This window comes from Pholis gunnellus, assembly GCF_910591455.1.
Source record: "Pholis gunnellus genome assembly, chromosome: 17".
In the NCBI taxonomy this organism is placed as follows: domain Eukaryota; kingdom Metazoa; phylum Chordata; class Actinopteri; order Perciformes; family Pholidae; genus Pholis; species Pholis gunnellus.
This window is the reverse complement of record NC_136544.1, coordinates 12,543,072-12,570,987: the sequence shown is the minus strand read 5'-3', so window position 1 is coordinate 12,570,987 and position 27,916 is coordinate 12,543,072. Positions and strand designations below refer to the sequence as shown.

At 44.0% G+C, this 27,916-nt stretch overlaps 2 protein-coding genes across 3 annotated transcripts in view; both read right to left on the bottom strand.

Moving 5' to 3' along the window:
* Positions 1-361: 361 nt before the first annotated feature.
* pam16 (presequence translocase associated motor 16) lies at positions 362-3,028 on the bottom strand. Its single transcript, XM_079177522.1, has 5 exons — positions 2,919-3,028; positions 2,409-2,493; positions 1,907-2,043; positions 1,474-1,539; positions 362-524 (listed from the first exon to the last, which is right to left on the bottom strand). The coding sequence occupies exons 1-5, from the start codon at positions 2,919-2,921 to the stop codon at positions 438-440; spliced, it is 378 nt and encodes a 125-aa protein (XP_079033648.1). The 5' UTR covers positions 2,922-3,028; the 3' UTR covers positions 362-437.
* Positions 3,029-3,506: 478 nt separating this feature from the next.
* coro7 (coronin 7) overlaps positions 3,507-27,916 on the bottom strand; it is a 94,128-nt gene continuing 69,718 nt past the window's right edge. The window contains exons 10-28 of one of the 2 annotated variants that reach the window (XM_079177518.1): positions 9,718-9,772; positions 9,566-9,623; positions 9,314-9,459; positions 9,093-9,191; positions 8,912-9,004; positions 8,660-8,816; positions 8,370-8,545; positions 8,171-8,279; positions 7,973-8,059; positions 7,703-7,845; positions 7,421-7,525; positions 7,192-7,277; positions 6,919-7,060; positions 6,714-6,803; positions 6,447-6,563; positions 6,177-6,312; positions 5,946-6,037; positions 5,735-5,821; positions 3,507-5,275 (exon numbers count right to left, since the gene is read on the bottom strand). In XM_079177518.1, the coding sequence (XP_079033644.1) occupies positions 5,267-5,275; positions 5,735-5,821; positions 5,946-6,037; positions 6,177-6,312; positions 6,447-6,563; positions 6,714-6,803; positions 6,919-7,060; positions 7,192-7,277; positions 7,421-7,525; positions 7,703-7,845; positions 7,973-8,059; positions 8,171-8,279; positions 8,370-8,545; positions 8,660-8,816; positions 8,912-9,004; positions 9,093-9,191; positions 9,314-9,459; positions 9,566-9,623; positions 9,718-9,772 (1,987 nt within the window). In that variant the 3' untranslated portion in view covers positions 3,507-5,266. The remainder of the gene's footprint in view (positions 5,276-5,734; positions 5,822-5,945; positions 6,038-6,176; positions 6,313-6,446; positions 6,564-6,713; positions 6,804-6,918; positions 7,061-7,191; positions 7,278-7,420; positions 7,526-7,702; positions 7,846-7,972; positions 8,060-8,170; positions 8,280-8,369; positions 8,546-8,659; positions 8,817-8,911; positions 9,005-9,092; positions 9,192-9,313; positions 9,460-9,565; positions 9,624-9,717; positions 9,773-27,916) is intronic. The other variant, XM_079177519.1, reaches the window with a different exon arrangement.

Sequence of the window (27,916 nt, the reverse complement as noted above, 5' to 3'; positions counted from 1 at the left end):
GAAAAGTGTTTAATAAAGTTGTATTTGATACAACTTGTGTATTCATTTCTGTTCCAAAAATATAATTTCCATCTTATAGAAATGTGCATATACACCATCACACACGTCAACGGAATAAAAACAATCATATCATCCTGATTAATAGTCGACAAGCTGCACTTTCATTCACTGTATTCAGTGTGTCGGCCATTAATATCCACAGTACCTGAAACAAAAATACATTTCTTTTTGGATTTAGGTCATTTTAAACCATAAATACCATCTTACATATGACTCATCTAAAAAAAAGAAATAAGCCCATATTATATTGTTTGTGCTTAAAATGACATCCATTGCCCACAAAATGCCACAGAGTCAAGACTAGAGAAAAAGAGAAGGCTTTTATTGGGATATAATTTACAGAGGATGGGGAGAGGAGAGAAAGGGTAAGCATAATTTCATGTTTCCGTTCTCGGCTGTGAATGCGGTTTGTCTTGCGTCTGAATACTTAGTTCCTCATCTAGACGCTCTTTAGCCCGCACCACCTGCACACAAACAATAACAATAATGACCGAGTGAAAGAAAAGACACTTAAAATAAAGAGAAGACACTTAAAATAACACTATGGTTCACTCAGAGCAGAGAGCGAGAGATAACAGTAACGTCATTTTAAACACGACACAGTTCAAAGAGTGGATTCCTCCCACACATTTCATTTGAGTCATTTTTTTATATTTTGGCCTAAATTTTCTCTTGTAAACTGATAGTTGCAACAGTTGATGTGTTGAAACTGCAAAAAAAGATGTTAAATATTTTGGTACAGCACTACACTGCCACACTACAATGACTAAAGCCATAACTTCACGATATGAAAGGCAAAGGTTAAATCTTCTTAGGAGAATCAGAGAGTCAGTCAATCTTAAAAAGAATTTACAAAACTGTGCCAACATTCAACTTCTTATGGTCATCAGCTGGACTGCAGGTTTACATATAAGGTATCATCTTAAACCAAGGAGGTGCTAATCTTACTGCACAATATTTGACGTGCTAAAGGGACGGTTTAGATATTTACAAGTGTGGTTGTATGAGGTACTCATCCACTTCTCCATAGTCAGTGTTGTACCTCAGTCTGTAGACGGTGGTCAGCAGTGTGCTGCTGAGGACAGTGGCAGCAGCTAAACAGGTATTTAAACCACCTAAACATAATGAAGATACACTGACTATGATAACTACCTCATTCAAACCCCACTTCACAGAAATCAAAACTATTCTTTTGAGGTCTTAAGCCATGATTTAAAATATTTGGTTTGATGGCTTCCTGATGCCGTATTCGTTCTATATGTTCTGATGCTGTTTTTGTATTTTAGTGACCTAAAACACAATTGCAATAAAGTAATATCCGGTTCTCCTCTAAATGATAATTTGCCTTCACTGTCCACTCAACGACACATTGGAAAATCATTGTGTAGCATCCTAAAAAAACAGAATACTTACTTTTGATTGGAGGTAAAATGACCCGCCCACTGACTTGTCATTGGATTTAAAAAGGTGCTCGTAGTTCTGGAAGAGAAAAACACTTTTTAGAACAAGGAAGGAACCGCGACCTATTTTCTGATCATTGTTACAACACAAGGTAAAGAAACATTTGATAATGTTGATGAATGGTCTAATAAACTAAGAAAATAAACCATGCTTATTAAAACTGTGTTCCTGATGTTAAGCAACACGTTATGGGGGCTTTGTAGCACACGCACGCTACAATGAAGGGAAATCCTGGAAACGTGAAACACATTTTGATATGGCTAAAAAAGATCTGTAACGACCGGACCAATGCTACATTGCTAAAAGGCTCGATGGCTCTGTAGCTTACTGCCAACACTTTGTTAGCTACAAAACTCTAAAAAGGAGACAGCCGGTGAGTTTGCACCTTCTCAATCTCCTCAGGGCTGAGTGTGGAGATGTTGAGGATTTGTTGTGCCTCTTGCAGGCTCATCCCAGTGATGCTAGAGGCTGCGGCAGAGTGCTGACCCGCACTGTTCCTGGCCTTCGCTGCTGCTTGACTGGCTGCGAGAGAAACAACACAAAAACTCACAACTTCAGTTCGGTAGACAACACAAATAAATGTAAAGGGCAAAACGTGTTTTTCATAGAGCTAAAACGATTTAACTAAGTCTCTCTCCAATTGACCTCCATTGTTGTGCACACCAAAGAGCAAACCTGAATCCTGTCCAAGCTCTGATTAAGTGATTTGATTGGTTACAGGTGTCTTCACAGGTGCATTCTGGGTGCAGGTGATTTCAATGGTAGTGTTGAGCAAACACAAGTTGTGAATGTGTCCAATGTAGATAACCGCGTGAAGTTATTTGCAAAAAAGTGGTTCAATAACATTTGCAAAAAATATATAGTAATATTAAACACATGGATCATACCTGCAATTTCCTGCTGTAAAGCGCGAGCAAACGCACGTCCCACCACCTGTGCTCCCATCACAATGATCTGTGCAAGATATTTAGCCTGCAGAGGAAACGAAACAACGTTTGCAAAGTGTAAATCACAAAACGCAATTAGCAGACGTAACTCCACATTGACAGTTATGGAAACCTAAAAAAGAGAGCGAGTTAAAGTCACTCAGTTGTCCTCATTTTGAACAGTGACGTTAGAGTCCCACATCAGTCCAAAATCAATGTCATGATAAGGTAATGAGTGTCTGCAGGTGATGATGTAAGGAGCACCTTTAATTTAGCTGTGGACATTAATAAACATACATTTTGGCACATTATTTTCTCCCTAAATCAAATTCACAACGTCCCTGTGAAGAGGCAGCTACCTTATGTAACGTTACATGCGACATGACACCGCTGAAACACACGTCTCATGCTAATGCTACTTAGCATGATAGCCTGACTCACTAACGTTAGCGACAGCAAACGTATTCTTACCATTTTATAAGATTACACAGATCCTCGAGACAGTGAGCGGCTGTCTGTTGTCACACATGTACCCCAATGAAGGTTAGTTAAGGGTCAGAGTTCAAGGAAGCGCCAACAGCACAGAGTTCAAGAGAAAGCAGGCGGACAGCGTCGTTTATAATACTGCCACCTAGTGGCCTGGAGGTCAACTGCAGCTTATTTTCTCTCTCTCTCGCCTACATTATCATACCCCTTATTCTAATAACTTCACTTTATTTCTCTTTAGCAGGTAGACATGTTTACACATCAGAAAAAAATATATATTTTAACAGCTCTTTATTGTATTATATTAGTGTATTACTGAGCAAGAGTTAGTCTAGAAGGCTCATTTCCATCTGTCGTCCCTGACCAGATGTTACCCTCAAACTATAATAAAAATGTATTTCATAACATTAATATAAACAATATTATGCACAGTATAGTAAAGAACACAATCAATTTGTTTGTATATTTATTCTTTTTTGTATAGCCAAATGTAAATGCATCTAATTTATTTTATGCACTTGTATATTTTCTGTCTCCACCGAAGAGACAATAATGCAAAAAGGAAAAGTAGTATTTGGTTCAAATATGTTTTTATTGCGAGACAATATTGAAAAAGATTCCACAAACCATTCCTCAAGTACAACAGACAAAACAACAACAATGCTCTACTCAGTGTATAAAAAGGAAGTTATCTTTAACACAATGGAAGGCAGTTAATCCAATCCGAATATTACAAAGTATGGCATTTGAGAATCACAAGCACATACAGTGTACACCACACAAACACAGACGACACCTGCAGGTCACCTGTTCAACACGACGTGCATGACGTGCATGACCGTGCACGGCTGAATCGATGGTCCATCAGAGGTTGTTAACAGTTGGTGGGTTCAAGACTTGATTATTGCTGCAGCCCTGATTGGAGATTACATGATACCTGTTATGCAAGTTATTAATACTATACTGTTATTGGCTAATTAACACCATGAGTTAACATTAGATAAGAAAATTAGCTCATTTAAGTGAGGAATATCCCCAAACAGTCTGGCAACAAAGATCATGATTAAACGTTGCCCAGCACAAAAGAAAAGAAAGAAAGTAAATAATCATCTCAGAGTATACAAAGGTCCCTCTAAAAACTCTAAAAGAAAAGAGGCGGTTTGGCACCTTAGTTTCATTAACCTTTAACCCCGAGTTATAAGACTATAATAAGACTACCGCATGGCAAAACATTTGATCAATTCTATGAATAACACAATATTGTTAAAATGGCATTTTACTCTATCATTGGCTAACAAAGAAAAAGTGAACTTAATGTTGTCATAAGAAATCCCAGTTCATGGCCAAACATGAACACTGGTGACCCTGTTGTATCCTCAGTGTGGTTTTTGCTGCTGAAGGCTTGGACATGTTACAGTAATCCTGTGTGTGTGTGTGTGTTTTACCTGATCGAACAGGAAGACGAGAGATTCACTCATGCAACGAGATCATTAACAACATTACATCCTTCAAAAGACACATTGTGAATAAATGATCGGCCAGTATAGAAAAAAGAAAGAAAGAAAAAGCAAGCAGTGGTCCACAGCTGGAGGTAAATGTGCACTCACGGAAAACAACTTTGTTACGCAACGACACACAACCTGGCATCTTAGCAGAAAATAACAGACTGGGCACAAGAGGAGGCCATTCTTTTGAATATATCAAGACACCTCAGAGTGTTTTACCGTGCTTAAACCCTGGCTGCATATCACAGTGTGGTCTGTTACAACCACTGGTCCTGACTTAGAAGGTTGCTTTACCAGTTTTGAGGCGTCCTGATTTATGATTTCAATGGACTATTTTCAGACTATGAACTATTTTCTCATATTTAACTGTTGTATTATCCGGCATGGTGGGATTTCTTTCCAAATATCATGAATAGTAGCTGACGATATAGTAATAATAGTAATCATTCAGAACAAAGCAGTTACTATGTCAGATTAATCCCAGAATGATTTCAGAAATAATGAAATCATTCAGAAATCATTCCTTAAATCCTAAAAGATGATTTTCATAAAACATTTCATGCAGTCGGATATGATGAACACCAAACTAGACAACATGACACTTGATTTCCCAAACCTTTACAGATATAGTGATGGATACTGATACCAGAGGGTGCTAAGATTATTGAGATTTTTTTTTTTCCCCCATATCATTTTCACATCGTACAGTATTCTTTGTGCGCGCCGTAGGATGAGATGTTCGCTGATTAAGCTCCGAGGACCGTAGATAAGTTCTCTCTTCTCTGCAGTTGGCACCAGGATTGAATCAAAGGCAAGATGGCGTCCGCTCTAGTCATCCTGGACGACACAACAGGCACAGTTACCAGAGATGGATTAGAGACTTGTAATACATTTGCTTTACTCGAGTACCTCGTCGGCCCCTGCTGTGTCAATACTTTAGTAGTTAGTTAATAGTTAGTTTCAATAAACCAAAACGAGAAACCAAAATTATAAAAACATTAGCAATAATTGTTGGATATTAGTTTAAGCCACCTAGATAAAAATGTAAAGGTTTTTCACATTCCTTAAGTAATGCTGGAAACAAGAGCAAGAGACAACACATGATAAATATCTTATACAAATATCAAAACACAACCAAGTTACATCATCCAAAATCACTGAGCGAAACTGACGATGAGAATCACATCAGTGGCCTTTCCTGCACATGTGCACAGGGCTTCATTATACACCGGTGGTAAAATAACTAGCTTAAAGCATGACATCGAGTCGAGAGCTGCTTCCATCACATTCACTCACCCACTCGTCCTCGTCGACCCCCTGGAAGGAATCCTGTGGCAGCGGCTCGTCCATGTTCCCCAGCTTAGCCACCATGGCACTGAGCAGCTGGGCCACACAGACACACATTCAGCGTTAAAACACAAATATGCCGCTACGTTTATTCAGCGGTGGGATTTTGACGTGCGTCGTAGATCATCACGACACACACGAGATGGAGCATCATCCTCACCTCCTCTTTCTTCTGTTCATCAGTCTTCTCCTCCAGGTAAACGGACGAGGGCAGATATTTCCTCACAGGAGCCTCTTTGGGGGCCTCACTCACTGAAAAAACACACAAGAGTCAAAATCAGAAACCACAAATCCAATATACGTACATGTAGACTGTAGCATCTCCATCTAGGTAGAGAGATGTGTTGGACAAAGCCCAATGGTGTGTATTGCATATGGTCCATGTCAGCACCTGGCGTCATGTCTTTAGGCTTTAGGCTGATCTTTTTGTGTTGGCCGTTGGAGCCCGACAGCCAGGCAGAGGCCGTCAGTGCTGGTTCCCAGGAGACAGCGGTGTCGGTGTACACGTCGTCTTGGAAAAACTCTTTCTGGAGACACAAAGTCACACACACACACAGTTATTTATATTTTATATAGTAAAAGCAATAGCCATTTATTAGAAATAACCATCAGGTAGGAAAGTATGCAGTATTAAATCAACTATGTGGTGTAGCTGGCTCACTTTGACCCGTGGCACCCGGAAGGCCACTGGCTCTATAGCCGTCTTGGTGATTATGAGTCCCACAGCTATCTCCACATCACGCACATTGCACTCTGACTTGGGCAGGAAGGCCAAGCCCTGCAAACGGGAAACAATCAGGAAGTGTCAGAGTTTAGCGAAGGGTATCGTACCACTCTGGCTGTCCATGTGCAGCATGCAGACGTGTGGTGACAGACAATTGAAATATGACGAAGATGAATGAAAGCACGAGGGAGTTCAGCTCAGTACCTTGTGTGGCTCGGGAGAGTTATAGCTGCTGCACTCCATGAAGTACGGATCTTCAGCGACAATCTCATAAATGTGCACTCTTGTATCACCCTGGAGAACAAATCAAAACACACAGGTTGCATCTAATTCTCATGTTGTTGTCACTTTTGGTATTCAAATGTGCCCGATATGCAGTTATATTTAGTCTGTTTTTATTGTTGCTTACTTTTGCAGTGAGGATGACCACGCTGGTGTCGGGGTCGTAGAAAGGGATGAGTGTGGAGGGAGAGGTGTCTATGTTGGTGCAGGCGATGGATCCAGAGGACACGGAGTCAGCAGAGTACAGGGAAAGTATTCTCTCACTGCGACTGCAGAAGGACGACAAGGAAGAGTTCATGGTCTTCTGAACACGTACATCGCTCTTACATATACTGTATATTACAAATGTTTGCCAGCTTTGTAACGCTTTGACAAAGAAAGTATTTTCCATGCTCAGTACCTGTCAAATCCTGACACCAACAGGTACTTGCCCTCACACACCCACACCACACGAGCTCCCCTGTGGCCCTCAGGACCTGGGCCCTCCTAAAGAAGAAATATAAGAGAATTATTCAAAGATTTAATTAGTTAATGAAACAAAAAGAACATGTGCTAATACACACCTAAAAACAAATCTCATCTTTTCTTTTAATTGCATGCTCCCATATTCTCTGATGGGCTGTACATACCTGCACAGGCGCAGTAGACTTGCGGGGGTCGTAGATGCGAACTTTCCCATCTTTGCACACTGTGGCCAGGAGCTTGCCATCTGGGCTCCACGCCATGCAAAAGATCTGAATACAAGCAACAAGAAGGAAGAAGAATGGGAAGCTCAGAGGCTACAATGGACAGTTGATGTATTTACTCCAGTGTGTGTAAAGCGAACACATTCAAAATGTCCAAACTGTCATATGTGATGTTTTACTCTTGTGTTCAAAGATTTGATAAAGTCGTGGATCTTGGTCACCCACCTGGTCCTGGTGTCCGGTGAGGAGTTTGACCTGTTCTCCGTTCTCCAGGTTCCACAGTCTGACCGTGAGATCGTAGGATGAAGACGCCAGGACTCCGCTGGCCAGAGGGTGGAACTCGATGGAGTAAATCTTCTCCGTGTGGCCTACGAGGGGTTCACAGCAGCTGTCAATCAACTTGACTTCTACTGTTGTTCGTCAGGCTTGTCAATCAACAATCTGTCATACAGAAAACTAAATTGGGGTAATTTCGGTAGGTGGGCCCGGTCCTACCTTGCAAGAGGACCTCAGGCTCAGTCAGGGTCTCTTTCAGCCCTCCTTCTGGTATCTGCCACACCCGGATCTTTGCATCGTCACCAGCTAGCACGAATCACACACACACACACACACACACACTTATCAGGTCAGACAGTCGATAACAACATACAGCTGCAAATGCTCACACCTACACACTCTAACGTATTGACTTACCCACAACAAGCCGCTGTGTGTCAAAGGGGTCCCAAGACAAGTCCACCACGTTAACAGAGTTTTCGACGGTGGGCATGGCTGTGTCAGGTAGCCTGCCAGTCTGAGAGCGCTGAGGAGAGGAGACTCAAATCAGTCAGTCACTCACTCCACATGGATACCGAACACAGTTTTTAAATGTAATCTCCGGCCGCTGCCGTACCTCACAGACGGCGATCTGGCCCCCGGAGATAGCGAGGGGCACTGCCACGCGTTGGCGGTTGACACAGAAGCCGTCGGACTCGCCCGGTGTCGTCAGGTTGAGGCCTCGCAGGTTGGTGATGTGAGTGTCCCGGTGCATCACTGCACCCTGGATGTGACGGAACTTGGAGGTCGGCCCTGGATCAGAGATAATTGTAATTCAACAGATTTGTCACTAAAGAAACATTATTATAAAAAGGCCGACACCAAAATGAGGAATGAGAGATTTTGTGTGTGTGTGTGTGTTTGTACCCAGCAGGCTCTGGAGGGCCTTGGTGCTCTGGCTGGGACTGGGGAGGAAGCCTGAGGAGAGACCGGAGGTGGAGGAAGGAGAGCGGGACGGGGCAGCGCTGCTGCTGCTGGGAGTGCTCAGAGGACTACTGGAGGTGGAGCAGCCACGGGCCGGATCCTGTGGAACAGCAGGGTGGCCGTTAACTTAATTTAAAAAAAAAAGATGGCGGTCGATAAAGCCTTAAGGGTCAGTAACACTTAAACGTTTTCTACCTCCTTGCTCCCCCCGCTGGCCAGCTCCTTCTTTTTTGCTGGTGCAGCCTTTGATTTGGGCGGTTTGTCTGGTTGGAGGCTGACTTTCTCCACCTGAGGACAAACAGAGCTGACAGTTTGAGTTTGCGTCCCTTCAGTGTGACGACTGGATAAACTTGTTGAGAGTGTAGCGATCCTTTACCTGCTTGTTCCCTCCCTTCCACCACTCCTCAGCAGACATGGCTGGAGTCGTGCCCACTGTATCTGGGTAAAGATCTTCATGAAACTCCTGGCTTGACTGCTGTTAAGACAATGAAGCGCACACAAGCATGCGGATGTGAAAACAAAGATGTAAACCACTCGCATATGTTATGAATCTGCTGTACGTGTCGGCACGTCAGTCATTGCTGTGCACATACGCACCTTGCGAGGGACTTGATAGCTGATCGGCACAATGCAGCTGTCTGTCAGCTGAAGGACACGCATCACCTCGCAGGACAGGACATCCAACGCATGCTTGGGCACCAAAGCAACTCCGCGTGATGAGGTGTCCGTCAGACAGTGGCTCACTATAAAATGTACGGGAAAAACAAAACAAAAGAGAGCGGTCAAATACCCGGAGGGAGAGCTGAAATAATCGGAACCGGACAGATGAACGGAGAAACAAAGCTTTACCTTGCGTGAAGAAAGGATCAGACGCAGACACTTCCAAGCAATCGATCACAGCTTCTCCCTGTGTGAGAGGAGACATCGCTCAGTCATACACTGTACTGCAAAGCACGACTGTCAAAGAAAACCAACAGTTAGAATAATAATTAGTGTCTCACCATGCCAGCCAGTATGAGCAGACCGGTGTCTTCATCAAACAGAGGGATCACCATCCTGAAAGCAAAGAGACGAGACACGTTCAAATGATGCTCACAAACAGCCCACTGGTGTGGTGCACTTTACTCTTTACACCTCAGTATGTCACAGGGTCGGAGGTTCTACGAAGGCGCCACTAGATGGAGCAGCGTGCTCAGGTTTAGGGTAACAGTGGTAATACATTGTCCAGTCACATCACACAGCTTGTGTTGCGATTTCTTCCACTGATCTGTATCTGCCGTTTAGGAAAAGAGTCAGACTCTGTTGAAAATGTACAGCTAAAGTACAAATAATAAAACGCCACATAATAACCAGGCTAAAAAAATATGGGTTTTTGGTTTACGTTTGATAATATCAATATGTTCAGCTCCTCTCAGATCTATGGAAGGCTGAAAGCTGCATCGCCAAAAGTTTTGTCTGACAAAATGTCCCAAAACCCAAAGATATTTAAGTTCACTATTAAACTATGAAAAACGACAAATCCTCACATTTGGAAAAGCTGCTACAAAACGCAGAAGAAATAACTTGAATTACAAATCAATTAGCAAATCGACAAACCATTTAAGCTCTGCCTCAAAACCTTCACCCACGCTAAACAAGGCCACAGTCACCTGCTTCCTCTCGTGGTCTGAGGTAAGAAGATTGAGGGATGAGGAAACTCAATGAGCTTTAGACTCAATGGGGGGAAAACAACTGGGCTTTAGTAAATAAACTAAACAGGAAGTAATGGCTTCGACAGAATCATACTTGCACAAACACAAGCAAGGCTGACAAATCTCTCCCTCTCTCTCTCTCTCCGTCTCCTTCGTACTGTGAGTCTTTCAGTCTCTCACTTCATCAATGAGCAACAGTCAGCATCCAAAGAGGACAGAGCGTGGCGGCTGATCTGACCACTTCACATCACAGAGAGGCCGAAAGAAGTGGAGAGCGCTCAGTTCCGGTGATTGGCTTCTGACGACGACCTGTATAAAGTGCTCCTCGTGAGGAATATGCCTCCACGTAAACTGAGAGCGACAGACTGGTGATGTAATGCTCCAATTATGACAGTATAATGACAGACCTGGTTTGGGTATCTTAAGCAACTGCGCTTGGTGACACGCAACGGTTTGTGCTGCGTACAGGAGTCACACACACAGAGAGAGAGTCTGAATGTCAGCGGTGTCGTTATATGAAAACAGATTTTCAACAAATCTACTCGAGTCCAAGATTCACTCTGTCACTAAAAACCTGCTGCCACGAGGCTGCGGTTGGAATAGCTCACATCCTTTTGTTGGGCTCACAAATGTTTTCCAAAACAACGACGACAAGAATTTGGGTCTTATGTTACAGTTTGGGAAGTGATTTTGCTCTCGGGCAGTTTTTAGCAGACGGAGAAACAACTGAACGCCGGTCGTGATTGGGAAGGCGTTCAAGTATTTGGTAAACTAACCTGCCAAGAGGAAATGGTCTAGAAAAACGAGAGCGTATTTGTATACTGTATTTGTGTGAAAGGCCTCTTTATTTGGCAAGGATCAAAAGATAAACTTTATTGATCTCACAAAGGGAAGTATAGATAAAGAAGATATTTATAAAGACGGATAACTTTAACTCGGAGAATACTGTGAATGTAAATCTCATGCTAAAGCGTCGCTATAACCGAGGTATTTACACAGCCCCTCTCTCCTTGTTTACTCTACCTCTCTTTATTCATCCCAAGCATCTGTCTTTCAACATTATAGGCCAGTCCCAGACCTGTACCCCCTCGTCTCTCTAATACCTCTCTCTCTCTCTCTCTCTCTCCCTCCCTCTGTCCCGGGCCTATAAATTCAGCGAGGGGCGGCCACGCTTCGTTAGGGCGACTGTGTGTTCCCATGTCGGAGTCAGTCCACAGGGAGTCCCTAAACACCTCCATTCCCACACCCCTCTCCGCTGCCCGTCTTCCACTTCCTCCCCAAACCCGTTCCTTTCCTATTCAACGACACCGCCACCTTTCTCCCCCCGCGGCCTCTTTCTGCCTCCAATCCCAAATTGGTGCCTCCAAAATTCCCTCACTTTCTCTGCAGAGCCTTATCTCTAGTTTTCTCACAGTAAAACGGACAACAAGTCAAACAGCCACATAATAGGAGCGGAGCTTTATCACTGATAATGGCCTCTGTTTACTATCGCTTTCATGCTCCACCTCACCAACAGCCCATTTTCCCACACAGGAAAAAACACATACGCACATGCATGTGCATATTTACGCCCACAGATGGAGAAGCACACGAACATACATGTGCTTCATGCTGTATGTGCGCATGCAGTAATGAGAGAGTAACAGTGGGTGAAGTGTGGGAGCGAGCAGGCTTATTGCGAAGATCTCCATCACACGGGCTGATTATGAATGAAAAGAAATTCTATTACAGGCCTTACTCATGCTCTTAGGCGAGAGGCTGAAAACAGGAGTGTGTGTGTGTGTGTGTAGTACCGGATCCAGCCTGACACACTAATCCAGACATAAGCCCTTTTCCGTGTTGGTTGTGTGACTAGGACAGGTTTAACCACACACACACACACACAGATACACACACACACACACACACGTGCCCTTAAATAATATGGTATTTATATAATGCTGAGGGAAAGCTGTGTGACATTAACAGCTAAAAAGGATTTCCCCCAAAAACCGACAGACTACGGCGGCCAAGTGTCACACTCTCAGGGCTATCTGCACCCACTAACTTCTCAACACCTCTCCAAGCTCTTCCAGCACGCCGCGATGAGCCCCCCTAGACGCTTCAGAAATCCCCCCCCCACCCCCCCTTGGCTTCAGTCTGTCACTGACACTCTGCTCCTATCGGAGTTTACACTAAACAGAGAGCGGAGAGAACACGCCTCCCGCCTCGTCTGCCATCGCCTCGCGCCGCCTCTCTGACACGGACCCAGCGGCACATCATAAAATGAGACTTCTGCCCATGACAGCAGCCTTCAGCACCAGCAGATATGACGGGCATATTACTCCACTCTAATGTGCATCTGTGTGTGTGTGTGTGTGTGTGTGTGTGTGTATGAAAGGGTCAGAGTCAGCCCAGGTATATTATGATTATGAGAACTTGCTTTCGTTTGATAATGGAAGCGATAGGGTGACTGGGTGGAATAACTGACTAATAGAGGGCCAGACGAATGGATGTGCGAATGACAGACAAGCGCATGAACTTGTGCGTGGCTATAGGTGTGCGTTTGAAGTGCGGAGTGCACGCGATTGGGCATCTGCAGCTGTGGTTGTGATGGAGGGAAACCTCAGAGTTGATGAGAGTTCAACCGAGCAAAAAAAAAATGTCATTGGACAATAGGAGCAGGCACTGCGTCAAATTATAAACACACACGACAAAATCATTCCAGAAACACAGTCAAGTGCAGAGAGGTGAAATACTGCATTGTGAAAGAATGCCGCGTATGTGCTTACAAGCATGACAAAATAGGTAAAAGTAAGAAAAATGCACACACGTCAACGCGCTCTGTACGCTTGTGTGAGCACATATGGATCCAGATAGCATCAGACGCACAGAGAAGCGTATTATATACAGTATATAGGTAGAGCTAATGAAAGCAGTCTGCAGAGGTATAAGGTTATGGGTTGAGCAGCAATGACCAGATCGGTATCAGTCAAAGGGACCTTTCTCCCGTTGCATGAGATCATGGCCTAAAAACACACATTAGAGAGCACAATAAGCTCCAGTCGACAGGTAGGAGCTGGACAGAGAGAGGGAGGAAGTCTTTAGGGAATATGAAACTAAAACAAAGCAGCTGCTTGTCTACATCCTTTTCTTTTTTCTTTAAGTCTTCAGAGGGTCACTCTATTGCTCTTAGGCACACACGAGAAGAAATCCAAGCATCCTAACAACCTATGAAAAGAAAATAAAAGTTTCTGTAATGAACTGCTTCATCCTCATTCTTTTTTTCTCTCAATTGTAAGTTTGATACACATATTTCTGTCTATTTTTGTATGTTTGTCGCTGTTTTTGTTTCCCGTTTAAGTATTTTTTTAATGTAAATTGAGGGTCTAACTATAGAGGCTGCGTATGTTGTACGGATTTGACTAGATTCCAGTCGAATGGTGGTAATTTAAACTCTTAACATTTGTTCAAATCACAACCATTCTGACTCCTCCTAATCTCAGTCTGAAGGTGAGAGATCTGATTCATAAATCTCACCCGCTTTCACGGCCAAATCATGGTCATAATTAGGCTTTGAAATTAGGTGGCGTGACCTCTGCTTTATTTACTGTTCCTGTTATTTACATTCCCTCCTTTTCCTCTACGTCATCCACTCCTTCTTTATCAGTCCCCTGGTTATGTCATCCCAGTCAGTGGGAGTGAGCGAGTGGTGAAGCAGTATCTGGAGGTGAAGGGTCTGCCGATCTGTGAACTCAAGCAGTCCACTCTATCAGCCCTCCTGCCTCAAAAGACTGCGGGCCTGCAGCTCGTCCAGCTGTCCCAGCAGGCCTCTGCTGTCCCACTGACACAGCAGTGACACAGTGCTTTAGGCTGAAACTAGAGCCGCCATAAAATAATGTTTGCTTTATCGCACAGGGTTACGAGGACATTTAGGGTCGGCCACAGCAGGAACAGAGGACGTGTTGTTGGGAGCCTTTAATCACAGATTCTAAAGTGTGAGAGCGCACATTTGTTATATCAGGTCAATACACTTTTCCCACACTCACTTGGACATCAGATTCAATGAAAGCTCAGGTCTTTTTGTCTTTTTAGTAAGAATATTTTGGTCTAAGATATTATTCTGCTCAAAATTTGACATCAAAGGTGACCGTCGAGCATCACGATGAAGTGATTCATTACCTGCCGCAACAGCAACGCCGGTATCGTCCTCCGAGTCTGTGTGTGAGTCATCGCGGCCAAATGTAGTCCTGGAAACGCTTACTGTAGCGGGAACTATGTACCGCGGAAGCCGGTTTGAGTACTTTGCCAGGTGCTTTTATTTTATGTCTGTGGACAGATTATTTCACTGTGATAGCGTCGCAAACCGTGCAACATGCAGTCACGACACTTTACAGGCGTGTCGTCAAGTTCACAACGAAGGCCGAGTTAGAAGATGGCTGTGGTCCGAGAAAGGGCGCCAGAGGTAGGGCGGTAGGAATTGGGGAGAGGGCCAGTATAAATATCCATCACAGGGTTTTACAGAGACGTGTGAATAAATGTGGGTGCTATATTGAATATATCTACCGATCTAATATGTGTTTTCATGTTACAATAAAACAGGACTCGTGTCTACAGCCTTGCAATCTGCTCTGTGAGACTGTACTAATGTCAACATGCTAACACGCTCACGATTACAATGTCTGTGCCAAATTTGATGATAATCAATCCAACAGTTGTCAAGATATTTCTCTAAAAAAACTAAAATATCAACCTGGAGGCAAATCAGAGGATCACCAATGCCGTCAGGATTTATCCTTGAATGTCTGTGCACAATTTAAGGACAATCCATCCAATAGTTGTTGAGATAATTCCGTCTGGACCAAAGGACCGACTAACACACTGCTGCCATTATGACCATTATAAGAGCACGAGGCGGACCATTTTAGGACTTGCAGGACAGAACTTCATCTCTCCCACACATACACACAATCAGCAGCAGATTAATAATGTGGCGGATCTGTTGTAGTATGAAATTAATCAGTAAAAATATGCGGTATGATGAACAGTTGGCTGGAACTTAACAGCTGCGTCTGCCATTTGAAAGTATGACCATAAAAGCGCAGGCCTTTCCATTATTTTTCGTGATCACTCTCATATAACCAGCAGATTATCTATTTCTTCTTATGATAACCTGCCGTCTTCCTGTCTTTATCGTTTGTTGTGACAGAACACACTCAGTTGCAGTGTTATTGCTCTTGTTTAAGGGAGTTGGACACAGCTAATGGTTTTATGCACACTTACGCTGCAGGCCCATGGGTGCTCACATTACCCCGACAAAAGAGGGATTGGTGCGGAATAATCCACTGGTGATTAAATTCACAACGGAACGACACCAGGCCTGCAACACCGTCTCCAGGATGGTATATCCTGGGTTGGTGTCCAGTGTTCTGCAAATATGTGAAGAGAAGTCCTTTCCATAGGAGAGCAAATGTTTCAGAGGAATTTGTGAAAAGGTCATCTAAACAGCAAACAAATGGTTTGGCGATGATTGGTCCTTTCAAACTCCGAAGCATAACAATCCCTTAAGAAAAGGACCAAAGTGTGCCAAAAGCAAATAAACAATCTATCACAGCAGATGAACTTTGCCACCTTTGTAAGCTCAAGAGAATCACAGATCAATCAAAGCTATGCACTTGTTCTGCCTCGATGTGTACAAATGTCTCCATTAGCAGCATCCGCGCTCCAAAGCCGGCACCACAAAAGCTGAACCGCAGGGTCACAGCGAGGGCGACGTCAAGAAGGCTTCAACTCACAAGGATTGAATGCTACAGCGTCATCAATTCACATTCATTCGACCGTCCTCACTTAACACCAGTTGTACCAGTTGTGTTGTTTATCTCTGGACACGTGGAAGCATAAAGAATGACTTGGTTACTTTTAGCTCCAGCAAACAGAGCTGAGAATCAGTTTACCTCAAAGAGGCTCTTTAAGAAGTCCTAACACGGTTTTTAAGGTATTTCCAGAATCCTCAAAGGCTATTCTGCTCATTTAAATAAATAAATGTTCCGTCCACTGCATGATAACAAAGAAGTCGACTGTGATTCCAGATAAAGAGATATATGTCCTTATTTCTTTTGTACGACACAAGACAAAATAAATCACTTTTATCTTTTTTTAGTGTAAATGCATACTTAAATTCAATATTTTCCTATCCAGCTGGTCTTTAAGTATTACCTTTGAGACAGGTGCTGTTAATCATCTTTCGGAATAACTGATCTTTCGCTCTGGGGCTCTATTCACAACGATAACAGATAAGAGGCCCACACTGGGCTCACTGTAGCTTCTCATATGGTCTTAAAGGCTAAAACACAGCTCTGGTTGTTGTGGCACTGAATGCAGCTTCTAAGTCACGATGAGCTCGAAGGATCCTCAGCAGGAATTTAAGTCCAGCTGCACAGTCACAATGCAGAGATGTGAAATGTTCTTAAGTGCAACATTCTTTCTCTCCGCTGTGTTTGAGCCTGTGTGTTTTGTTGCCAGCGTGTGTGTGTGTGTGTTTAATAAATATGCCGGGTCTGCCTGCCTAGCTACCTTCAGTAGCCAGTTCATTAGAAGGGAATTAGAGTTGACGCACTGCGTTCCTGAGAAGGAAAGAAAAGCCAGGATTGTTGGTGGAGGGGCCAGCTGTGGCCCCTCTGAGCACCAGTGACGAGGCTCTCAGATAGGCTGCCAAGCGGCTGCTCTCCCCTCTCTCCTCGCTTCACCGGGCCCCGTCTTCTGGCCCCTGACAACCAGCACACACACACACACACAAGTACATGTAGTGGCACACATGCATGCATGCTCAGGATTTAATTAAACTCACTGAGTCCCATGTCAACAGGTCTGCAGTGACCCCTCTGACACCCCCCCCCCCACACACACACACACTCCCAATTCCACATACGACCACATGCAAAGTTGCCAAAATGCAACGGCTTCGGCACTTATTTCCCTCCTGTCCACAAGAAGCAGAATAACACTTACATTACCATGCCAGCTTGTCAGTACAGCTTCATCTTCACACTGAGACAAGCAGCCCCAATCGGGCGCTGAACATCTCTCGGTTAATCCCTCTTTGCAGGTGGAAACAACGAGCCCACACCGTGACAGTCCTACCGCCTTTGCAAAATCTCAAGCATGTGTAGAAAAACAACCCCTCGCAATATAGTAGACACTTAGAGACAGACTGTCTGACCGCGGCATGTTTTGGATAATGTCGACATGATGAATTGATAACCTAATTGTTTTTTATTACAGAAGGTGACCCAGAGGGAGAAAACACAGGGCTCTAACTGGTGAAACAGATTACACAGACCTATTTAACACACAGAGTTTTACTTATCCCGGGTAATTAAGAGATACATCAGAAGCTAATCTTTAAAGTGACACTAAATGTCTACGCACACACACTCACAAATACTCGGCGTGGTAAACTGGGTCCAGACTGGCTGAGCTATAAAGCCGCCAGGTCGCTGGTCGTAAAGTGGCGAGAGACCTCAGCGCTGCTCTGTGGACTGGGAGGGCCGAAGGTGGGGGGTGGGGGTGGGGGTGTTGCAGGATGTGGGTGGGCACGGTATACAAACTGAATGGGAGGAAAGGTGTGAGAATACTGGTGAGAAACCTTTAAAATGCACACGATAAAAGAGAGCTTTAAGGTGGCTGACAATAAACAGCATGTGTCCAGTATATTAGAATGTGCGGAAGCTGTTGTTTACATCTGTAATGTACGAGGTGCGTCTCTGAAGTGCCGGTGGCTGCTCGCTGACGGAGCCCCAGGAAGAGATGCGTTCCGCGTTAACCCCCGGGGTCCAGCATCAAGGGCCCCGACTAGATGACCATTAAACGACCTGTCGGCGTGGGCCTGGGAACCGATCAGCAGCCGCGACGGCCTCACAGGAGAGAAGAGAGAGGAAGCGCAGGCACAGGACGACAGAAAGAGGAGAGGTGAGGGTCACGACTGCAACGGCCCTCTCAGCGGAGGAAAGCCCGGTTTCCCGTCACAGTTGCATTTGAAATGCCCGAACACAGACAGAGGTACACATGTTTCAGAGGAAGTGAGAATAGAGAGCAACCTGTTCTGCACTCTCAACTAGCAGCTGATGGATTATCCACCATTATTAGTACTTCACAGATGTTCTTTGATCGGCAAACTCTTTGCCAGTGACGCACAAATAAATTATGAAAAAATGACAATGAAGTCTGGAGGCTTCTCTACTTTGACAGCTCACAAATTGTCTGAAGAAATATGCTTTTGGCAATATAGAGTTGCCAAAACCATAACTCTCTTTGCGAGACTTTCGCCTCGAGTACAAACCTGCTTAGTTTGCAAGTTCAAATAGAGAAAATCAAGTTTTCCATTCAGTTATCCCCTTTCATTAACAAACATCTGTCTCTTCAGGTTAAGCGTTTTATTAGCAGGCTCATTACCTTCTCTCTTTAAAATACAAGCCAATACTAATGGCAAAAACAGGAATACTTTTTTTTAACAAAACAACATGAAGCCAGGGTGGGAAATCCCAATAATAAATCTGAACATAAGATCAAACCAATGATGAATGAATAAAACGTATTTCTTTGATATGATGCAGATATAGTGGACATTTAGATTGCACATAATCTGTACCAGTATCTGACCTAAAAGTACCTCGGTTTAAATCCACTTATTCAGTGAATAAACCACAAAATAGAATGTCAGGCTATGAATCAGTCGTAGACATAATGCATTGCACAGTAATCATTCTGCATGCCAGAGGTTTAACTCAAAAGTAATGATCATAAGTTCAGCTTTGACTTGGCTCCGCTGGGTCAGTCACTCCACACGGCTTGGATTTGTTTTAGGGAACGATGTCAGTCTTAGGTGCACTCTCGTCTATTTTTCCTACCGTGGAAAAGCCGCAAGTGCAAACTGTTGCCGATCTGCCATGCACACACTCAATAAGGTCTGCTTTTTTAAAAACACAGTCCAGCAGCAACAGGCTCGATGACTTACTGCCCCGTACAAATCCTCACCAGCAGACACTCTCGAACCGACACTCGGCTGCAACAGCAGCATCAACAACGGCCGACGGTTTGGAGTACGACACAACACGGCGATATCACATGATCCCTTCGTTTATTGATGAATATTTTGTTGCTCAAACGCTGGCAGAGCTTGACTTGGTACCAAAGCTCACATTGGACGATCCAAAGCATTTTCAGACCGTACACATGCCCTCATGTGTGTGTCTGTGCGAGTCCTTCACGGACCGCCAAGGCAGAGTTATTGCAAATGCTAGAACCATAAAACCCAGTGATTTACGGACACAAAACATTACTGTTCAATATTTGTTTTTCCTTAAAAAGCCAGAGGACATGTGTGCAAATGAGAGAGAGGGGTCGACTCGAGAGAGGGGACGAGAAAAATAAAGAGAGAAATATAAACCCTAAAACAACGTCTTCAGCTCGACTAGAGCTACAAAAACATTCTTGAGGCCTTCAACAGAGCGCCTTTCATCGATCGGCATCCGCGCATGTTTTGGCTCCGTGGTGTCTTCCACGTCTGCTTTATCAGAGTCAGTTAACAGAGTTTATCAGTCCCGCTGTCTCCCAGCCGGTGGGTCTCTGGAGCCACGTGATCTGACTCATCTCTCTGTGACACACACACACACACACAAAAACACACACACACACACACACACTTTGTCGGCTGCGACTCTTTGTCCATACTTGCTCTATCTGGTCCATTTAAAAATGCCACTTTATCACTCTCTTCCCCTGCATTGCTCTCTCTCTCTCTCTCTCTCTCTCTCTCTCTCTCTCTTGTCTCAAAAGCAGACATTCCATTTCTGCTGTGTGAAAAACTAGCATCTACAAAAAAAAAAACACACATTTGGAAAAAGGATTTATCAATTGTACGGCATTCCAAAAATAAAAGAATCATCATTTTTCTAAAGGTTCAACAGCCTTAAAAATGATTTCAGCATCGTCCCCTCAGCCCGCCTGAGGCCCCAGACCTTGGCCTCACCTTTCCACTCTGTCCCGGCTGGACCAGCTGAGCACGAAAGCCTGTGTTTTACTGTCAGTGGGTCCAACACACCCACACTAAATCATCTGCTTTAATGACCGAAGAAGGGATTTGTTCAGTGAAAACCAATAAAAAGCTCACAGAACGGAGCAGATTTACTGTATCGGGAGACGGCGAAAGGCTTAGGCAGGGAGCAAAGAAAGAGATAAACTGAGCGAGACAGAGAGTAGTGAAGAGATAAGATCACTATCACATTCGTGCAGTAAATCATAACAGCTATGTGTTTCCTCATACGTGTGTGAGTGTGCAAGTGCCCTTATGAGAATGCTTTGAGCTTTATCACGGTACATCTCGGCAGAAAAGAGAAAGTTCGAGATTTTCTGACCACCCATGCAGAGTAACCATAGCTGATCCACAGTGTAGTGTTGCAGTCGTACCAGGCAAACATACATCAACCACTTCAAGTGTATAAACCTCCCATTGTGAAGAGAAGGGGTTGTGGTCAGAACACAAAACTATGCGTTTGACAAAAGGGAGATGCAGTGACGATGCGATCCACCATCTCTGACTAAATGTTTGCAAGCCCACATCCAGCCTCGGCCCGAGCCCTTCCACCGCTGCATGACGGGGCCGCTTTCGGGCAATTTGTTAACACAGCAGATGCGTGTTCCTCTGGAGGATAAAGCTAAGTGGCGCTCATGTTGCAGTGAATTGCGCTCAGATGGGCTTTAGCCTCGCAAAGACAAAAAGGAGGCTGGACGGTCATGAGATGAAAGAAGAAGAAAAAATAAAGAAAATCCAAAATAATAGACCTTAAAACAGCCGACAATAGAGACAAGACGCTCTTTCTTTTCATTGAATCAACTTCTATTTGACCTCTCCTCCACGTCACGGCCTCCGCATCCATCTTTTCCATCCATCAGCGCTGTGTGTCACAGCTCTGAGGAAGGCTTGTTATCTGTGCGCTTGAGTGTTTGTTTTTATTTAACCTCCTATATTTAACCAGGCAGGTCAGCGCCAAACTACTCAATGATCGTCTGGCAAAAGCCAAAAAGCGCTGTTAAAAAGGAGGCAACGGTATCGTCATCAAAGAGAGGCCGAATGAGAAGGAATGAAAAACGAAATGCATAAGTGCAATAGGAATGGCGCCACAACAGTTTGGAAACAAAGCAGCAAGACCACACAGTTTGCATGATGGGTGGTGGGAAAAAATGAGATAAATAAATAATGTTAAAGAGAAATACCTGTAATAGTGTGTGTGCATTTGACTACATGAGTGGTGGGACTGTGTGTTTATGGGGAATAAGGACTTGCATGCAGCATGACTGAGTTTTAAACATTTCCCAGTGATTTCTTTTAGAACGACCTTCCTCTACAAAGGACGGTGCGCTCATACCACATCACATGACCAACCAACCTTTCTGTCTGCCAGAGGGCTGAATAGGATCTGACTGACGGTGAGTCAGAGCGGTTGAACTCTTGAAGTTGCTTCAGAGATATGGATTTACATTTTAGAGAAAGGGCGGCATCTGCACTCCGAAACAAAGTGCAACTGCATGACCTCTATACTAATTACAAATATATGCAAAGAATATACATATGAGTAAAGTAAAGTTCACTAAAACTTTTGATATTACACACACAGCCTACACAGACGCATGTAAATTAATTCACAACATGTAAATGACCCGTCTGACCCGACGTGACCCGGGACACATAGTTGCTCTCATCCCTCTGATTGAGTTTCTGTCACAGCGCTATTACAGCAGTGCAGTCATAGTGAACATACTGTACCTAAGCTGCAATTACTTCCTTGCATTAAACCACAGGCATGCTGCTGTTTCTCAATACCTGACATACCGGAGTGCAGGGTGAGAGGAAGAGTAAAAGGTAGGAGGGAGGAGTCACAACAGGGAAGCTAGGAAAGGAGGAAATGAAGAGGGGATTGGGAGGAGGGATGAAGAAGAAAGGAGGGTGGAGTCTGAGTAGAGACTATATTTTGTTATGTTGCTTTTTTCATGAAAGCCTTGCTGTCAGATTTAAGTTGAACTGAAAAAACAAAGAGTGGGAAAAATTAGGGAAAGAAAGAACAACTACAACGACGACAAAAAGAAAAAGACGGTCATGGGAAACTGCCACTTCTGGATGACCTCCCTCAGTAACCGGGGGATGGGAGGTCACCCACGCGCTCCCTCTAGCCGACCTCTTCACTCTGCATCTCACCCCTTCTCCTTTAGGCATCGCTGCACTCTCTCCTCTTCCATCGTCACTCTTATCAGAGCCCCAGCGACGAGCAGAAATCCCTCTCTAAACTGCTCCATCACGCCAGAGCAGCCACAGCAGCCACACGCGTGTCTAGTTTAGCAGACTAGAAGGCTGAGGGGGAAACATGTTCTCAATAAGCTCGGTAATGGAAGTTTGTTCATGAAGGCTTCTTCATCCTTTCAACAATAAAAAAAAGGAGTGCACTAATGGCTTGTCCAGCTCTGAGGCATGCACGGCCCAGCTGTGCGATCTGTGTCTCTCCTTAATGAGAAGTGCCAGCGAGCACAGAGTCAACAGACTAGTAAACCTCAAAGTGAACTGTGGGCCGACCTCTCTAGGTCTCTCTCTCTCCGTGTGTGCGCTTGCTGTCTCGCCCTCCTCTGCGTGAAACAAACAAGCTCCTGCAATCATTAAAAGTTTCGGGAACAGATTTTGTTTTTGGAGGTCTTTGTGTTTGAGGGCCTCTTCGTGTTGTTCACGGAGATAAGTGGTTTAAATGAAGCTCTCAGCTTGCTCCAATGAGGCCCAAATGCCATGACGGGGGGGGGCCAAGAGGAAATGACAAAAAAGAATTACACTGAAAAGCACAAAAACAAAACTATTAAGAAGCGACAAACAGGAGCCGGACTTTTTCATATTATGATATCCTGTCTGTGTTTCCTTAAAGCACGGGTTGTTAACACAGCCTGTCTAACACTCCCTCCAACTGACAAATGGTGAGAAAGGGCAAAATGATGCTTTGGGGTGAGCACCCCTCTGCCCTCTTCACCTTAAAACTGAACTTCAGTTTGGGACACATATCACCCCCCCCCCCCCCACCCGTGAGCCACTTTGGTTTCCAATTAACCAAAGATGAACTACACAGTATGTGAACAGGATAATAAAATGTGCACTTGTTTTTATAGTGTTATACACAAAAGGTTCCTGCACAGAAGACAGCTTTATGGGGAACAGATTGACTTATGAAGCTCGCAAGAGACGATAGGTGGGAAGAGTCAACATTTCACTTTTATCTGATTGGGTGCATTTGATTATAGCATTACGTGTTTGTTCTCACACAAACAGTGACAACTTCTGCTTTGAGTACACTCATTATTCCCACTCTCTGTTGGCCGTGTTCCTGGTTCCCATAGCAGCAGCTAATTAACCATGGATGTTCCTAGCTTCTCCCTTCCCAGGTTTCTCCTCCTCTGCGTGGCACTCCTTCCCACGGATGTTTTTTTTTCCTATACCTACCGGGCGCTGAGGCGCTGTGGGAAGAAAGGCAGCCGGGGTCGAGTCTCACGGCAGCCCACACATACTGCCGTCAGAGCGCATTTACGTGTGACGGGAAGACGTGTAGTTTTGGACAGAGGTGGGGGGGGGGGGGGGGGGGGGTGGCATATGTCTGCACAAAAACACACATGAGCGCAGATACCAATACATATGCAGATATACTAAACACTAACAAAGAGCACACTCACATTCCCACCTCAGCCTCTAAAGCACAGAGAGAGAGAGAGAGAGAGAGAGAGAGAGAGAGAGAGAGAGAGAGAGAGAGAGAGAGAGAGAGAGAGTCTGGGAGAATAATGAGCTGGGGCTCTATCAGAAAATAACCCAGGACGATCATTCCCAGGCTTTCCTAATGGGAACGCAACGCATCATTCCCAAAACCGCTCCCCTCGTCTTTGTGCTCACTAATTGTGCTGAAACATGACTAACTCCGAACCTTCCTAGAACACAAAAGCAATGTCAAAGGAACAGCCCACTACACAACTGAAATGTAATCATTATCTACCCACCAAACCTTTATAGGACCACCAAACATAAAGCTGTTCCGCCCACAAACTTGTTCTTTGTTTATAGAAGCAGCAAAAAAAAAAAAGTCATCTCCGTCAGCTGTAGGTAAAATAATTATTTTGCATCCCACAACAGCAACTTCTTCGAGGACTAAAGCTTTGTTACTGAGGAAACATTAACACGTTATATGTTGGATAAGAAAGTGGCCTTGTTTGGCAACAGAATTCGCTGCACAAGCTGTTTTCAGACATTTGAGGGACACTTCTGTTTGTGGAGCTGTAAAAAGATCATCCCGCCATCTTCAATCTCTCAAATTGTTGTTTCAACCGACAATGTGGGAAGTGAGGGAATGAGGGAATGAGTAATTTTGTGGTGAACTACTCTCCTACACTCATTCTCGATGACTCTCTCCTTATCTCCTCCTGCAGCGACACTTTCCTCGTTTGCTTCCTACTTTTCAAAAAGTAAAAGCCCACAGGCATGATGTGAACAACTAAACACAAACACCTGGAACCAAGACGTGTGCTCGTGTTTCTGAATGTGCAGACAAGAAGATGGAAGGTATGACTGTGGAGTATGAAGTTGTGTTTTCATGTTGGTCTACAGTATACAGTATACAGTATACAGTATGATACAAACATATAATTAGTGACATAAGAGTATAAAAAGCCACTTTGCTTAGGGTTACTTTTTTCAAAGCAAGTACAGTAATAGAAACAAGATTCTACCACTTATTAAAAATGTAAGAAAAAGCATACCAAACTGTAAAAAACAAAACTCAAGGACAAAGACAGATTAGTCAGTTAGAGTCAGTTAAGCCTTTCTGATAAGCTCTTTGTCCCTGTTAGCACCGAGAGATAAAACTAATCCATCAATCGCAAATACAAGTGTTTCTATCTCTGCGTGGAGTTAAAATATGATCTGATCTTCACAGTCATTTTGATTTGGCAGTGGCAATACTTCTGCATCTGCATCTTTGACTTCTACCTTGAAGCGTGCCTGACAAAAGTATAAATTCCAAACAATAAATCACGTCTCAGATAAGATCCTGAAGCTGAACTTGAAATGACGTTGAGCAACAGTGTAAAAGTTACAAGAAAAAATGAAGTCATGAAGTCAGAAATGATGAAGCAAATGTTGGGAAAAAAAAGTGAGGCAGTCAAAAACAAAAAGGCCGAACTAGGGTGAGGAAAGAGAAAGTGATGAAAGTCTGCTGGTTGACGAAACACTTCAGCGTTGAGTTTGCGCACACACACACACATAACAAATTTGCACATGAGTGAACGCAATAAAATCTGAAGAGCAAGAGAAAATGTGAGTATAAGTTCAGTGGTAGAATGTGGAAAGGGTATTATTGGTAGAACTAAATCTGACAAGAAGAAGAAATCCCTGTCACCTCCCAAATATAACCAGCGTGATGCTGTGTGGTGCCCCGAGCTTTTAAACCGTTAGCGGGCTGCGGTTGGCTCAGCAGCAGACCAGTGTTTTTACTGGTTCCCCCCTGGGCAGCGTTACGGAGCCCAACGTGCTGACGGAACATTCAGTGATGCCGTTACAGCCACCAGACTGTGATTTACCACCGCCGACCGAGCGCCTGCGACCGTCCTATGATGTACAAATGTGTGGAACAGACTACACAAGACTTTCCCGCTCTGGTCCTTTCACTGCAGAACAAAGCGGTGGACTTCAAACACGACGAGATGATTTCTGTTTTCGCCACATCTGGTTGTTTTCATATTTCATATATGCTGCTGAGAATCTACTCCAAGTGGGTCGGCAAATAATTCATTCTCAAATATTATGAATTGAATGTTAAAATAAATCCTGACATGTAGAAACATTGTCAGGGTTGAGGGGGAGATTATATTCTATAATTACAGTACACAGAAGGCATTGTGGGTTTTGAGGCATGATTCTGATAAATATCATTCAATATTAGATTAACAAATAATCCAATAATGTAATATCTCCCCACAATGATTATATTCTTGAAGTATGGAAAGGGCTTTGTAATAGCATTTAAACAATTACAGCAGGGGGTAAGAATTACAGAAATATGACAGAACTAAATACCCGAATTAATTTAATGAGTCAAAATGAAAATAATCAGAGAAGTTCAGGCTTTTGGTGGTGGCTACTCAACCATGTATTGAATCAATTGATTTCCAGTTTTGTAAAATAAATAATGATGGGGTGGAGATTTATTTGAATTGACAAAATATTAACCCATATTTAAGAAATATCGAACCACATATTAAGTTAAATGTCAGAGTTAACTCTGCCATTACCTCAATATGGATGTTGGCATTGCAGCACTGTGTTTAACACTGGACTCACTCATCTATTTATTTATTCTAGTGCGAGTTGTGGCAGCATTCAAATCACGCCGACTTTGAATTGGAGATTCTGCAGAAAATAAAAAAACAGCCAGTTGCCAGTTTGAAGGAGAGTCTTTGAGTACCTGAGCTCAACACACATGAACTGAACGACTGAGATGAATGACTCACCCTCAGTGTTGCCTGGAAGACCTCCGCTCTGGTGTTATTGTTTGGACACGGAGCTTTATGTTTATGGGGGAGGAGAAACAGAGATGGACAGAGAACGAGCCCTGATTTTGGGAGCCCGTGTGATTAAGTGCAACAGGGTAAGATTTACTCCCTTCTTTATTTCTCCAGAACACGTAAAACTAAGTTGTGGCTACGACTGAGGAGCCACATCTGGAACCCTGCGGGACGTGCGTGAAATCATTTCTCTATTCCTGCAATTTACTGTAATGCCTTGCAGATGGCACAGTGCATGTGTGTGTGTGTGTGTGTGTGTGTGTGTGTTACATGTAATAACTCTTACAGTAGGAGCACAGGGGGGCAGGAGAAAGGCACGAGACTTTGTGGAGACTGCTATCAAAAAGTAAACGGTCCAAAATACATAGAAGCATGGCTCAAGTGGAAGTCAAAAGTGTTCCTTGTCCAGAGGATACTGAGGGCGGTTTCAGGAGACACGTGCTCCAGTCTGGGGGCCTGTTCGTTGAATATTTCTTCCTGGAGTCTCTACGGCTTCAGCACATGGGTGAGTGACATCACCACAAGGAGAATGTTGCCCTGGTTTCAATTATTTTTAACAATTTCTTGTCAACATGTGGAGAAAACAGAAGCTCGGCACAAACGTGTGCATGGGTCAGACTTGCGCCAGTATATAAAGCGCTGCACACAAGAGGCCTCAGGTGTCCGGTTAATTCTGTGACATGCGGCTAAAAGTACACGTCGGAGGTGACCCGTTTCCTGAGAGCTATCACCTTACTGCACCTTGTTGGGACAGGCTGACATTGAAATAGGCTGCCAGCTGCCGACGGGTAGTTTGTCACTGGCGTTAGGAAGTATTCACTAGCTTTCTCTGTGAATGAAGCGACCATATGCGCTAATGTACACTGCGTATACGCTGTGGAGGCAATGGTCAGTATAT